The 14,874-nt window shown below is 32.0% G+C and overlaps 3 protein-coding genes across 3 annotated transcripts; all 3 read right to left on the minus strand.

The window, feature by feature from the left end:
• Window positions 1–65: 65 nt before the first annotated feature.
• On the minus strand, window positions 66–6,112 carry LOC105834984. The gene is made up of 10 exons (XM_036290904.1): window positions 4,476–6,112; window positions 4,138–4,237; window positions 3,906–4,016; window positions 3,662–3,817; window positions 3,492–3,533; window positions 1,087–2,075; window positions 750–849; window positions 520–630; window positions 284–439; window positions 66–154 (listed from the first exon to the last, which is right to left on the minus strand). Exons 1-10 carry the CDS (start codon window positions 5,252–5,254, stop codon window positions 107–109), a joined length of 2,592 nt encoding a protein of 863 aa, XP_036146797.1. The 5' UTR covers window positions 5,255–6,112; the 3' UTR covers window positions 66–106.
• Window positions 6,113–8,114: 2,002 nt separating this feature from the next.
• LOC114254272 lies at window positions 8,115–10,475 on the minus strand. The gene is made up of 5 exons (XM_036290906.1): window positions 9,661–10,475; window positions 9,398–9,509; window positions 9,008–9,307; window positions 8,803–8,958; window positions 8,115–8,558 (listed from the first exon to the last, which is right to left on the minus strand). The coding sequence occupies exons 1-5, from the start codon at window positions 10,440–10,442 to the stop codon at window positions 8,505–8,507; spliced, it is 1,404 nt and encodes a 467-aa protein (XP_036146799.1). The 5' UTR covers window positions 10,443–10,475; the 3' UTR covers window positions 8,115–8,504.
• A 1,425-nt stretch (window positions 10,476–11,900) lies between these two features.
• LOC105834994 (odorant receptor 13a) lies at window positions 11,901–14,860 on the minus strand. The gene is made up of 5 exons (XM_036291359.1): window positions 13,090–14,860; window positions 12,813–12,912; window positions 12,612–12,722; window positions 12,202–12,357; window positions 11,901–11,991 (listed from the first exon to the last, which is right to left on the minus strand). The coding sequence occupies exons 1-5, from the start codon at window positions 13,869–13,871 to the stop codon at window positions 11,938–11,940; spliced, it is 1,203 nt and encodes a 400-aa protein (XP_036147252.1). The 5' UTR covers window positions 13,872–14,860; the 3' UTR covers window positions 11,901–11,937.
• Window positions 14,861–14,874: the final 14 nt, after the last annotated feature.

The following is a 14,874-nucleotide window of genomic DNA, read 5'->3' on the forward strand; positions in this document are numbered from 1 at the left end:
AACAAAAATATTTAAAGATTTATATTATTCTTTCTATTTTATAATTCGTATTTCTCTATATCGTATTTTACTCTATGATCTATTTATGATTAATTATTAAAATTTATTAAACTGATCGAAGAAGATTTAAATATGTTACGGCCATCTTGGTAATCTAAAATAAATGCATTTGTTATCTTTATTAATCTCTTCTTTGTTCTTCTTTTACACAAAATTTTTGATACATTGTAATATTATATAGTTTTATTATTAGATAAGTTTTAAATATTTGAGTCACACTTACATTGCCAAATGTTTTAAGGGAAAGATCGATGAAATTTCCTGCTTTAAGCTTTAATGGATTTTCGGAAATGGTTATAAGTAAAATTAATGCTCGTGCTTTCGTATTCGGAAGACGGTGCCAATCTAAGGTGCATGTCGTTAATGCTATTTTTTCTCCCTAGTTTTTTATCAATTATAAGTATAAGTGGTACAAATAAAAATAATCACATATTACTAATGAAACGACTCGAGGCATACCTGTTCAACGATTTGCTCGCCCATGTAACAGTAAATAAATATATTGAACATTAACATTATTAGTGAAAGAATATATGAGCACAGAATAATAATATTATGATCTTCCCATCCCTGTAAATTAAAAAATCTTGTTAATTTTTTATTGAATATAACACCACAAGTATCTTATGTCACATTTATCTAAACTAATATTTCTTCAAAATTCATTGTCGCGTAAACACTTTTCGCACCATGATAATGTAATATCCTGCGAAGCATAACATTACGGAAGATCCCACGACTTCTACTAAACTTGGGTACTGAGCGATGCTTTGCACCAATTGTAAGAAACTAAAACGTAAAACATAACGAAAAAAAAACTATGAAAACTGTTTTTAGTAAAAGTTATTAGTGTTTAATCCTATCTTTCATACTTGATGACACATTACCCGTTTTGCGTAGATTTTGTATTAGAATGTATTACCGTGTATTAAGCGCAAACTCTGATAAAGTCTCTAATAAATACGTTAGAATTATTTTTAAAAATAAATAAATAGATCTTACTACTATACATAAGAAAAGACTCACTTTCTTATTCTGATTTGATGCTCCACGACAGTAGCCAATCTCTTGTTCAAGTTTTCTGGTCGATTCTCGTTCACGAAATCATTCATTAATGTTACAAGTATGTCCGCTTGCGCACAAAAGTGCATCGCGCAAAGAGTCACGAAACCAAAACATGCCACGATAATTGTATACTTAATAAAGCCCGCCAAAAACTGTATGAAATATAGAATTTCGTAAACTGGACTACGCTGCACATCAAGTATAATCAGATATGCTGCGGAGGGCAGTGGTCTGATTGTGATATTTTGTGGTGTAACAATTTTCCCCATTGATAATGGTATGACCATTCGTAGAGCCACGCCGTTCAGGTAGACGAATACGGCACACATCACAATCAGACGTTTACCAATTTTGACTCTGTCGATCATTGAGATGTAATCGCTCGGATTGACGACGTTTCGCCAGTCCGCGTCGACCAGCATTAGACAATTTCGCACATGACTTCTGTAAAGCAGCATGTAAACGTACTTGATGATTTGCACTGCCGTGAATATCAAGCTGCCCGTGAATTTCAACCTTATCCGAACGTCCGTCAGCACCATAAACACATAGAGCAACATTGGAATTAATTCACAAATGAGAAACACGAAACACGCGAGTACTAAGGCGATCGTCTCGAACAGTTCCGGAAGAAGGGAATTTGCGTACGCGAATGGCCATATGCCTATCACGCGAAAGAAGAAGCGATTCAACGCAAAAGCATTCTTTATGTCGCGTTCGTAATACTTGTTTGCAAACATCTCGAGAGGTAAATTTGTTCTACAGTTTTTTATACGGATTTCTTTCAGTTCATAACGATACCATGTAGCATGGAAATACTTCTGTAATGTGCGATATAAAGACAAAACACAATCTGTTCGCAGCTTGTGTCCGTCGTTGCGAACAAAGGTAATTAATAATTCACTTGCGCCTGCGTATCCGAGAAGAGTCATGTCGTAGCTAAAACCCTTCTTGTATGTATAAAAACTTTTGAAGAGATTATGTGCAAGATTTCTTTATCATTTTCTTTCTATCTGTCTGCATCAGTAAGGAATAGAAAACCTTCCACTGAACGTTATAAAAAAGTTAACGTTTTTTAAAAGAAATTTACTAACAATAACAGCAATGTAACCAAAACGCAACCAAAATTTTTAACTAGCAGAATATCCGTAAAAGTAAGTGTACTTTTCATGCGAGTACATTTGAAATAGTATTTTTTGTCCATTACATCATTGTATTTCTTCGATTAAAATGTATAATATGTTTAGTGAAAATTACAATGCTCCATTCAGGAAAATATTTGATGCCATACTCTGGATATTTAAATCCCACGTGATCTGATGATAGGCGTTAGACACACTTGTTGTAGAATATTTTCTATTGATTGCAAAAAATTAAATTGTATTAAATCAGCAAATTCAGAAAATAAGAGATTTAATTTATGCATTCCGGATACATATATATTTTGTTAATCAATTAGCAAATAATTATTACATACGTTAAGCCATTTGATGCATATAATTTTAATAAAAATTACTAAATCTTTACCTTTAATTCTTATTTGATATTCGACTACTATAGCCAATTTCCTGTTTACTTCCCATTTTTTGTCATCGTTCCTCGATGACATTTTTCACTAAATTCAGAAGTTTTAACTCACCATAGACATGCATCACGAAAACGATCGCCTATCCATATAAATCTGTTGTTACCGAATAAGCGACTAATCTAAATAATATGTAATGCGAAAGTCAACTGTAGATGACTTGTACATCGAAGAAAAAAGTAATGGCAAGGTAGAGATTTGATCATGATGTTTTACGCCGTGATGATTTATCCCTTGGCACAAGGCAGACAACTTCTATGTACACCTGCGCCTATTGAACATCAATATTTCACATCACTATGGCATGACAATGGTAAGAAAAAACTTCGAAATAATCGCTGTATGCTGCAGCCTTCCTCTTTGAAACTTAAACTTGAATGCGAGGGTCAACTTTCTGAGAAAGATAAAAAACGCTAGAGTTAAGGTTTAAGGTAAACTTCACATACCGATTGTATTCCCCAGACAATTTTATTTTCTATATAGCACAAAGCATCAGCGTAAAATATCATTCAATAAGTAATGAAATCATGAATAAGTAATGTAAAAGACTTTTATTTGAACATTTTTATCATTTTATATTCACATTTATCAGTTGGATGAAAAATAAATCTGGATCAACATTTACACAATGAGTTATTACGAATAATTGTAAATTTATTTCCAATGAAAATATTTCAAGATTTATATTACTATTTCTATTTTATTATTTTCATTTCTCTATACCATACTCTATACTTTTACTCTATGATTTATTTACGATTAATTCTAAGATTTATTAAGCTGATCGAATAAGATTTAAATATGTTACGGCCATCTTGGTAATCTAAAATTAATGCATTTGTTATCTTTATTAATCTCTTCTTTGCTCTTTTTCCATAAAAATTTTTGATAAATTGTAATATTATATAGTTTTGTTATTAGATAAGTTTAAAATATTTGAGTCACACTTACATTGCCAAATGTTCTGAGGGAAAGCTCGATGAAATTTCCTGCTTTAAGTTTTAATGGAATTTCGGAAATGGTTATAAGTAAAATTAATGCTCGTGCTTTCGTATTCGGAAGACGGTGCCAATCCAAGGTGCATGTCGTTAATGCTATTTTTTCTCCCTAATTTTTTATCAATTATAAGTGTCAGTGATGTAAATAAAAATAATCACGTTTTATGATAATATTAATGATACGACTCGATGCATACCTGTTCAATGACTTGCTCGCCCATATAACAGTAAATAAATATGTTGAACATTAACATTATTAGTGCAAGAATATATGAGCATAGAACAACGATATTATGATTTTCCCATCCCTGTGAATTGGAAAATCTTGTTAATTTGTTTTTACATATAACACCACACATATCTTGCATTACATTTATCTAAACTAATATTTCTTTAAAAGTCATTGTCGCGGAAATACTTTTCGCACACCATGATAATGTGATATCCTGCGAAGCATAACATGGCAGAAGATCCCAGAACTTCTGCCAAACTTGGATACTGAGTGATGTTTTGCACCAATTGTAAGAAACTAAAACGTAAAACGGCGAAAAAGATATGAAAACTGTTTTTAATAAAAGTTATTAGTTAACAATTCTATATATCTTTGATTACACATCACCCATTTTGTGTACACTTTGCATTAGAATGTATTACCGTGTATTAAGCGTAAACTTTGATAAAGTCTTTAATGAATACATAAAAACTTTTAAAAACTTTTTTAAAAATAAATGAATGGATCTTACTACTATACACAAGAAAAGACTCACTTTCTTATTTTGATTTGACGCTCCACGACAGTAGCCAACCTTCTGTTCAAATATTCCGGTCGATTCTCGTTTATGAAATCGTTCATTAATGTCATAAGTATATCCGCCTGTGCGCAAAAATGCATTGCGCAAAGAGTCACGAAACTAAAGGTTGCTACCGTAATCGTATATTTAATAAAGCCCGATAGAAATTGTATAAAATATACAATTTCGTAAACTGGACTACGCTGCACGTCAAGTATAATCAGATATGCCGGGCCTGACAGTGGTCTGATTGTGATATTTTGTGGTGTAACAATTTTCCCCATTGATAACGGTATGGCCATTCGAAGAGCTACGCCAGTCAGATATACGAATACGGCGCACATCACAATCAAACGTTTACCAATTCTGATTCTGTCGATCATCGAGATTCGATCGCTCGGATTGACGACGTTTCGCCAGTCCGCGTCGACCAGCATTAGACAATTTCGCACATGACTTCTGTAAAGCAGCATGTAAACGTACTTGATGATTTGCACTACCGTGAATACCACGCTGCCCATGAATTTTAGTCTTTTAGAAATGTCCGTCAGCACCATGAACATATAGAGCAACATTGGAATTAGTTCACAGATGATAAACACGAAACACGTGAGGACTACGGTGATCGTCTCCAACAGCTCCGGAAGAAGGGAATTTGCGTGTACGAATGGCCATATGCCTATCATGCGAGAGAAGAAGCGATTCAATACAAAAACGTTCTCTATGTCGCGTTCATAATTTTTGTTGGCAAACATTTTGAGAGGTGGATTGATTCTACAATTTTTTATATGGATTTCTTACTGTTCATACTACGATATCGCGTAGCCTGGAAATACATCTGCAATGTGCGATATAAAGATAAAACACAATCTGTTTGCAGCGTGTGTCCGTCGTTGCAAACAAAGGTAATTAATAATTCACTTGCGCCTGCGCGCCGGAGAAATGATAACTAAAGTCTATCTTGTACGTATAAAAACTTCTGGAGAGGTTACGCGCAAGATTTCTTTGCGATTTTCCCCCTATCTGTCTGTACAGTAAGAAACAGAAAGCCATTCTACTGAACGTTATAAAAGAGTTAACGTTAAATTTTTTAAAAGAAATCTAGTAACAGCAGTGTAAGCAAGACGCAAACCAAGTTTATAACTTACAATTAGCGGAATATCTCTAAAAGTAAGTGTATTCTGCGACTATATTTGAAATATTATTTTTTGTTCATTACATCATTGTATTTCTTTGATTAGAATAATATATTTAAATAGTGAAAATTATGTTTCAGTCAAAAAAATTTTTGATTCCATGCTCCGGATATTTAAATATCACGTGAAATAAATTTCCAAAAACAATAATGATTTTGATTCAAAATAGACAAATATTGCAGTTTCCTACAATATTTGCTATTGCAGAACACAGTAATGCTAGACAGCATTAAAATTGAAACTTAAGACGTTTAGAAGTTCAAATTTTTTATAAGCATCTCTGAATTATTATTATTATTATTAAATATTATATCATTAAATGCAACTTGATACTTTATGAGAAATAATCTTTGTTAAGAAAATGAATGAATAATTTTATCTGATGATAGGCATTACACATGATAGACACACTTGTTGTAGAGTATTTTCTATTAATTGCAAAAAATTAAAATGTATTAATTCAGTATATTTAAAAAATAAGAAAAGAAAAATAATTTATACATTCTCGATTATGTTAATCAATTAGCAAATAATTATTACATATATGGACATTAAGCCATTTGATATATATAATTTTAATAAAACTTACCAAATCTTTAGCTTCAAAATCTTATTTGATGTTCGATCATCATATCCAATTTTCTGTTCACTTCCCATTTTTCTTGTGATTGTTCCTCGACATTTCTCATTAAATTTATCAGAAGTTTTAGCTCATAGCAGGCATGCATCACGAAAACAGTCGTCAGGCCATATAAACCTATTGTTGTCGTCTAACCTGAATAATATATAGTGCGAAAATCAACTGGGGATGACTTGTATGTACATCGAAGGAAAAAAAAGTGACGGCAAATGAAAGATTTGATCGTGATGTTTTACGTCGTGACGATTTTTTCCTTGGCAAAAGGTAGAAAACTTCTATGTACATCTGAACCCATTGAACATTAATATTTCACATCATTATATGACAATGGAAAGAAAGAACTTTGAAATAATCGCTGTGTGCTGCAGCCTTCCTCTTTGAAACTTGAACTTGAACGCGAGGGTTCTGAACGCGAGACTTTCTGAGAAAAATGAAAAGATGAAAATTTATTCAATTGATCAAAAAGTTATATACGATAAAATTGAGGTTCAAGATAAACATCGTATATCAATCATATTCTCGGGAAATTTTATTTTCCATGTAACAAAAAAATCAATATAGATTGTTTAATAAGTAATGACTTAACATCCTTTTTTTACTCCACACTTTTCAATGATAATGATGCGGACTAATAATGTTAATATTTTTATGAAGCACATTTGATTTTGAGATATTTAGATGATTACAATTCGAAACATGTCGCGAACAAAGATAATTAATAATTTACTTGCGCCTGTGTATCAGGGAGACCGAAGAGTCACATCAACCGGATAGCTGATGTATGTAAAAACTTTCAAAGGGGTTGCGGATCTCTTTATGATTTTCCCTCGCAGTAAGAAACAGAAGAAACAGAAAGTTTTTTTACTGAAAACTATGAAAAGGTTAACGCTTTATAAACAAAATTTATAATAGCAGTGTAAGCAAAACGCAATCCAAGTTTTTGGCAGAATATCCGTGAAAGTAACTGTATTTATCACGCAATTACCAAATAGCATTTTTTGTTGAATGTATCATTGTATTTTCTCGATTAAAATATAGTGCATGTAGATAGTGAGCATTTCAGTGTTTTATGTAGAATAAAGCCTTCGGCACACGATACGACTTTTCATGCTACTCGTAGATCGCATACGAGGAGTCTTACTACGTATCTTCATTGGCTTATATTGGTGACGTAATCATCCAAGCCAATTAGGACACGTATTAAGACGCCTCGTATATGATCTAGTATGAAAAATCGTATCGTGTGTCGAAGGCTCAATATTTGATTGTATGCCATATTAGTATACCGGAGATTTAAATGCCGCATAAAGTGGATTTTCAAATACGATAATAATTTCGAATTAAAATAAACGTATTGATCATTGTACAACTTCTTAGATATTATCAAAATTGAAACATAAAACGTCATTAAAAGATGTTTTATGTTTAGATTTTGAACATGCTAATTTTCTAAGTTATTACTATTATATAACAATAAAATACTGCTTAATATTTTATGAGAAAAAATTATACAATCAATTATATAAGAATATATCAAGATCATATCATATGTGTTATGTATATCACATTTAATTTTTTTATATTATTTATGTACAATACCATGTTATAATATGATGTGCAGCTTAAACTGTAGTTTTGAAGAATGAATTGACTGACAACTGATGTGTAACAACCCCAGTTATATCATATGATACTTTGATTTGCTCGCGTGCTACAATCACACGCAAAAGTTGAAGTATATAAAACAGTATTAGTTTCTTATGTGACTGATAAAAATAGTTTTTTTTTTTTATTTTCTATTACGTATTCTCATTTATCTTGTGAAAAGATACAATTTATATAAATTTATAAAAAGTTAAATATCTAATTAGATAACTGATTTATCTGTTTTCTGTTAGATTTTTAATTTAATGTGAAGTTTATTATATTCAAAAACAATACAATTTCTTACATATTCTTATATACATATACTTCTTATACATATACCTATATACATATATATGTATATCTGTATATACATTATAAATATATATATGTACATAGATATATGTACATTATACAAACTTTTGTATTTGACCCATCTATATCATGAGCATATACAGTACAATGTTACCACTGCATTCGTAGTTATGATTCTGTTGAAAGGAAAGAGATATAAACCAGAAATATTCATTCTGTTATTCTCAAGAGCATGTTAAAATATGTCACGACCGTCTTTACTACCTGTATAACAAGCATAATATCTTACAATAATTTAATTATTATTATATATTATTTGTCACAATTATATTGAACTAACACAATAGTCTGATTAAGAAAAGTTGTATATAATTAATATGCATTCTATTATGATAATAATAACTAATATAAAATAAAATATAATTGTGGCTAAAATTTAATTGCAACGTGTAATTGTTTTAGTTTCTAAAAAAAAAATAAATAGATGTTTTTAAACGTAAAAGCTTACATCACCGTATGTCTTGAATGACAAATCCATAATCCTCCCAGCGGTAAGTTTTGTGGGCATATTTGACATGATTATCACCAGCACAATTCCGCGTGTCTCCTTTCTTGGAAGACGATACCATTCCAGCACGCAAGATGTTCTAGCTACTTTCTCTGCCTGTTATTAGTATGTATTAAGTACATGTGCAATAACAAAATGCAATAACAAAAAAATTCATATATTTAAAAAGTTTAAAAAATATGGAAATGTTTCTAACAATTTGTTTTGAAATATTGTCTTGTATAAAGTAAAAAGCTCGTTTGATTCTTATTACTATAAATAACATTATAATGATAATTTTACCATGTATTATCGCAAAATAAAATCTGCTAGGAAAGTAAATGAACAATTTTACCTGAACGGTAAGTTGTTCACCAGTGTAACAAATCATGAACATGTTTATCATCATTGATACAAGTGCTGAAAAGTAGGAGCACATAGCTATCGAATTGCTATTTTCCCATTCCTATGAATGTCATGATTACAAGAAAAATTTGTTTCTTTCAATTTGTTTTTTTTTGTTTATTGAAACTTTTGGTTATATAAAATTACGAACCATTATTATAAAATATCCTAGAAGACAGGCAACTCCCGTGCAACCCGTCAGTTCTATTAGACATGCTTGTTGTAGAGTATTTTCTACCGATTGCAAAAAACTGAAATGTCGACTGTATTAAATCAGTACATTTTGGAAATAAGAAAATAGAAATATTTCTGCATGTATATGAGTAATGTAAACGACCGCGAATAATTAATTATTGTACATATATGTTAAGTCATTTGATGCATATATGATTTTAATAAAAATTACCAAATCTTTACCTTCGAATTCTTATTTGATGTTCGACCATTACAGCTAATTTCCTGTTCACTTCCTGTTTTTCTTGCCATTGTCCCTCGGCAAAATTTCTCATCAGATTCACTAGAATCTTTAGTTGACCGCAGGCATGCATTACGAAAACTGCCGCTAGGCCACATAAACCTGTTGTTATCGAATAAGTGACTAACCCGGATAATACTTGTAATACGAAAATTAGCTCGTAAGCAGGGCTGACTTGTACATCGAAGGAAAAGAAATAACCTGGGCAAGGTAGAGGTTTGATCGTGATGTTTTGTGAATTGACGATTTTACCCTTGGCAAATGGCAGGATCGATCGAAAAGAGAGCCCGCTACCGTACATGAAGATCGCGCAAAGTGTGACCAAACGTCGTCCGATCTTCGCAGATTCAATCATGATGTCCCGTGTCTTCACGGTTGCGAATTTATAATCTTCTTCGATGTGCTTCAAACAACGTCTGATACTCTTCTCACGGAATATCAGATTGCCGTATTTACCACTGGCCGTAAAGCCAAAGAGAAGTAGAGGAATCGTTTGGAGCCTGACGCGTGTTCTCTTTTCAATCAACCAGAAGAGGGCACCGGGAATCAGGACGCAGAAGAGAAGAGTGTAAGAGATTGAGATCAAAAAGTATTTCCAGACTTTTTCCCTGATAGATCTTCTTCTGTTGTAATAAGGCCAAACTCCGAGTGAAAACAAAACATTACGCGTCAATTGTGTGATGTAAATCATGTCATCTTTGTAATGCTCGTTGTACAGCATTCTGTTATTGAGCTTACGTGAAATCTTTTGCGCAAACTGGCTGACGACTGACCGCTACAAATAAGAACTGCCAATAAAGTAAATTCCGTTCCACCGTTTGCGCTTGCGCGCATTAAAGATTAAAATGTTGCGTGAAAGAAAGGGTTCGAAAGAGCAGGAGAGTTTTCCAATGAAGTTTTCAAGTCAACTCGCTCACCAAGGGTCAGGACTGAGCTTTCCACGAAGTGATGCTTTCATTCGCCACATTGTGAACATTTTTTTTTAAATAAGAAGCTAAGTCGGTTTTAACTTTCCTTCCTATATTAGAACTCGTATTTGCATCCGTTGGATATTGACCGTTAGCAATAGTTTCGATTATACAAGTACAGTAACATTTGGTTTACTCAGATTTTAATATGTGTATGTGTATATATATATATATATGATACATAAGCATTTTTTTCTTGCTTATATCATCGCGAACAAATTACGATTAAAATGTATGTGCATTCAAATAATAATCGTTATGGTGTTCTATATATGATAATTTTGATTATGTGCCACACGCTTCAAAGATTTTAATGTCGCGTAAAAAGAACTTTCAAATAATGATTTCAAATATTACTTATTATACACCTTACTTCTGTTATTGAACATTAAAATGCTACTTGATATTTTACTAAAAAAAAATTATGCAATAAATTATTAAGAATATATGCAAATCAATATCACGTATCGTGTATATTATGTTTGTTATGTCCAATTTTTACATTTTTTATATCATGCACAACGCGATATTTCGATGTATGTACATATAGCTTCGAAGGTACAGATATAGGTTCGAAGAATAGACATTAACTGACAACTAATGTGTAATAATCCTAGTTTTATCATATGATACTTGATTTACTATGTATGCTACAATCATACATAAAAAACACGCTAAAGCAATACTGATTTTTTATATATACATGATTGACAAAGGAGAAATTATATTTTCGGTTACTTTTCAATCTCTGTTGTGTGCTCTTATTCATTTTGTAGTAAAGTAATGATACAGTTTATATAAATTTATGAAAAAATAAAATAGTATAATTATATTATAGATAACTAAATTACTTCTCAAATTGTTTCTTATGAAATTTTAATGTACAGCTTTGTCGTGAGACAACACTGCAAACCCAAGTATGTAGTTTTACACATTTTAAGTTATTACACAGATAAAGACGAATACACACGTATAGACGCGTAAAAAGTGACTACATGAGTTTACACATTTAAAGTGTGTAAAACTACACATTTGGATTTGTAGTGAAATGAGAAACAAAAATCTTTTACACATTTTTTTGAATATGTGTAGAATATGTCTAAATAAAGAATATGTATGTATATATATGTACATTGTATCAAATTTTTGTATTTGACACATCTATATTATAAGCATATGCAATGCAACGTTACCATTACGATGCGTTAGTATTCGTGGTTCCAACAAGAAGATGTACAGCAGAAATATTTAGTCGGTTACATTTAAAAGCATATTAAAATATGTCACAGCTGTTTTTACAACCTGGAAAATAAGCATAATATTACGCAGTTATTTATTTATTACTTCGCGCTTCGTTGTGGTTTTATTCAAGATACAACATACGAACTGAGAAAAAATGTATTTTGAGTCAACATCCATTAGATAATTACTAGATAATGTATTTAATTGTCATGTTATACTTGTTGCCGATTTATGAAAAACAAATAAGTAAATGCTTTTAAATATACTAACATCACCGTATGTTTTTAATGATAGATCCATAATTTTTCCAGCTGTGATCTTAGTAGGCAAGTTCGACATTATAACCACTAACACAAAACCACGCGCCTCCTTATTCGGAAGATGGTACCACTCGAGCACGCAAGATGTTTTAGCTACTTCCTCTGCCTGTTATTATCAAGTATAATAATAAAAAATTATATATATATAATATAAATTGAAAAATTTCTCAAGAAGCATTTCAATGTTATATTTAAACATCGCTTGAAAAATATATTATGTAAACATTTTTGACAATTCTTTTCTAGCGTTAATTAACAAAATACTATCATATACTACATTATTATTACTACACGTATTATTATGACATATATTATTGTTATAATATAATATTTGCTATGAAAAGAACTGGCTTAATATACCTGAACGGTGAGCTGTTCACCGGTATAACAAAACATAAACATGTTTATCATCATGGATAGAAGTGATGAACAGTAGGAGCACATAGCTATCACATTGCTATTCTCCCATTCCTATAAATGTTATATTATTGCAGGAAGCACTCTTTCCTTTCTTTACTTTATTATGTATACTGAAACTCCTGGATACTTAAAATTACGAACCATTATTATAAAATATCCTAGAAGGCATACTATCGCCGTGCATCCCATCAATTCTATCAAACATGCTTGTTGTAGAGTATTTTCCACCAATTGCAAAAAACTAAAATATCGACGACACTAACTAATGAATATGTTTAGAAAACGAGGAAATAAAATTATCTACATTTTTCTGTATGTACATGATGTTATATCAATCAGCAAATAATCAATTATTAACAACATATTTAATATATGTATATATAGTTTTAAATAGAAATAAAAATGACAAAATTCTTACCTTCGAATTCTTATTTGATGTTCGACCATTATAGCCAGCTTCCTGTTTACTTCCTGCTTTTCTTGACATTGTTCTTCGACAAGATTTCTCATCAGATTCGTCAAAATCTTTAGCTGACCGCAGGCGTGCATCACAAAAACGGCCGCGAGACCACACAAACCTGTTGTTATCGAGAAAGTAATCACCCCGGACAATACTTGTAATGCAAAAATCAATTCGTAAACGGGGGTGACTTGCATATTAAAAGAAAAAAGGTAAGCCGGGCAAGGTAAGGGTTTGATCGTGATGTTTTGCGGAGTGACGATTTTTCCTTTGGCAAACGGCAGGATCAATCGAAAGGAGAGGCCACTGCCGTACATAAAGATCGCGCAAAGTGTGACTAAGCGTCGTCCGATCTTCGCGGATTTAATCATCGTGTCCCGTGTCTTCGCATTAGTTGCGATCTTATAATCTTCCTCGATGTGCTTCAAGCAGAGACTGATATTCTTCTCGCGATATATAAGATTGCCGTATTTACCAGTGGCCATGAAGACATTGATAAGCAGAGGGATTGTTTGGACCCTGACGCGTGTTCTCTTTTCAAGTACCCAGAAGAGCATGCCGGGAATCAGGACGCAGTAGAGAAGAATCCAACAGAGTAAGATTAAAAAGTATTTCCAGAGTTTTTCGCCGTGAGAGCTTCTCCTGTTGTAATACGGCCAGATCCCGAGTAAGCTCAAAACGTTTCTCGTCAATTTTGTGACGTAAACCATATCATCTTTATAATGCTCGTTTCGTATCATTCTCTTGTCGTGAAACCCTTATGCAATCTGAATGGCGACTGACCGCTGCAAATAAGAGTTACTGGTAAAGTAAATTCGTTGATCGCTTGCGCTTGCGCGCATTAAAGATTGAGTTGTTGCGTGAAGGAGAGACTTCGAAAACGGGGAAACAGAAGAGTTTTTTAAGTCAACTTGCTCACCGAGGGTCAGAATTACCCTTTCCTCGAATAGTGCTTCAATCAATATATACATTTTTTTTTTCATGCAACTAAGAATACCCGACTGGCTTCAACTTTTCTCCCTGTAGAATCCTTCCTGTAAAACTCATGTTTGCCCATGTCCCTCTGCCGTTGGACAATGACCGTCAGCAATAGTTTTCATTACATAGTACAGTAATACTTTGATTTGCTTAAAAAACAACGCATATAACAATAATCATGATATTTTGTGATTGTTTTTCGTGTTTCTGACTTGACTGTTTTCTAATAACGCTAGCAGATTAAATAAATATACATTTATATTTTTGCGATGTTTTATTGTATTCTACGATGTTTGTGGCAAGAAAATAAACTTGTTAAACTTGTCATTGTGCGTAAAGTTAAAAATGAAAGCAACAAATCGTTTCCATGGAAGATGATTCAATATGCTCTCATATTGATCAAGTTTTCCGATCAAGTTTCATAAAGTTTCTCTGAAAAATAATCGTGTTTGATTCTGCTGATGTCAACGTTACAATTTGCAATTGAAATGTCATATCGAGCGGTTGACTAATGTATGTACAGAAACTTTTGAAGGGGTTGCATGCAACATATTTGTGATTCTTCTCTATCATAAAGAACAGAAATTTTTCTTATTGAGACCAATGAAAGGGTTAACTTTTCATAAAAAAAGCTAATGCTAATATATAGCATTACGTAAGCAAAATGTAATGTTTTACTTGACAGAATGACTATAAAATAAGTAAAAAAACAATTATAGTTGCTACGCAATTGTAATCATGCAATGTCTAATAATAGTTTTTTTG

This window comes from Monomorium pharaonis, chromosome 8 (assembly GCF_013373865.1).
Source record: "Monomorium pharaonis isolate MP-MQ-018 chromosome 8, ASM1337386v2, whole genome shotgun sequence".
Classification (NCBI taxonomy): Eukaryota; Metazoa; Arthropoda; class Insecta; order Hymenoptera; family Formicidae; genus Monomorium; species Monomorium pharaonis.

Excerpts from the sequence above, each read along its gene's own strand:
- LOC105834984 (XM_036290904.1), bottom strand. The coding sequence starts at position 5,254 with ATGTTTGCCAACAAAAATTATGAACGCGACATAGAGAACGTTTTTGTA. Across the intron at positions 850-1,086 it reads CATCAAATCAGAATAAGAAA|TTTCTTACAATTGGTGCAAA; the intron begins GTGAGTCTTTTC and ends TTTACGTTTTAG. Across the intron at positions 440-519 it reads GCGAGCAAATCGTTGAACAG|GGAGAAAAAATAGCATTAAC; the intron begins GTATGCCTCGAG and ends ATAAAAAACTAG.
- LOC114254272 (XM_036290906.1), bottom strand. The coding sequence starts at position 10,442 with ATGCTGTACAACGAGCATTACAAAGATGACATGATTTACATCACACAA. Across the intron at positions 9,308-9,397 it reads TAGGATATTTTATAATAATG|GAATGGGAAAATAGCAATTC; the intron begins GTTCGTAATTTT and ends TGACATTCATAG. Across the intron at positions 8,559-8,802 it reads CATTCAAGACATACGGTGAT|GTAGTAAAGACGGTCGTGAC; the intron begins GTAAGCTTTTAC and ends CTTGTTATACAG.
- LOC105834994 (XM_036291359.1), bottom strand. The coding sequence starts at position 13,871 with ATGATACGAAACGAGCATTATAAAGATGATATGGTTTACGTCACAAAA. Across the intron at positions 12,913-13,089 it reads CATCAAATAAGAATTCGAAG|TTTTTTGCAATTGGTGGAAA; the intron begins GTAAGAATTTTG and ends TCGATATTTTAG. Across the intron at positions 12,723-12,812 it reads TAGGATATTTTATAATAATG|GAATGGGAGAATAGCAATGT; the intron begins GTTCGTAATTTT and ends TAACATTTATAG.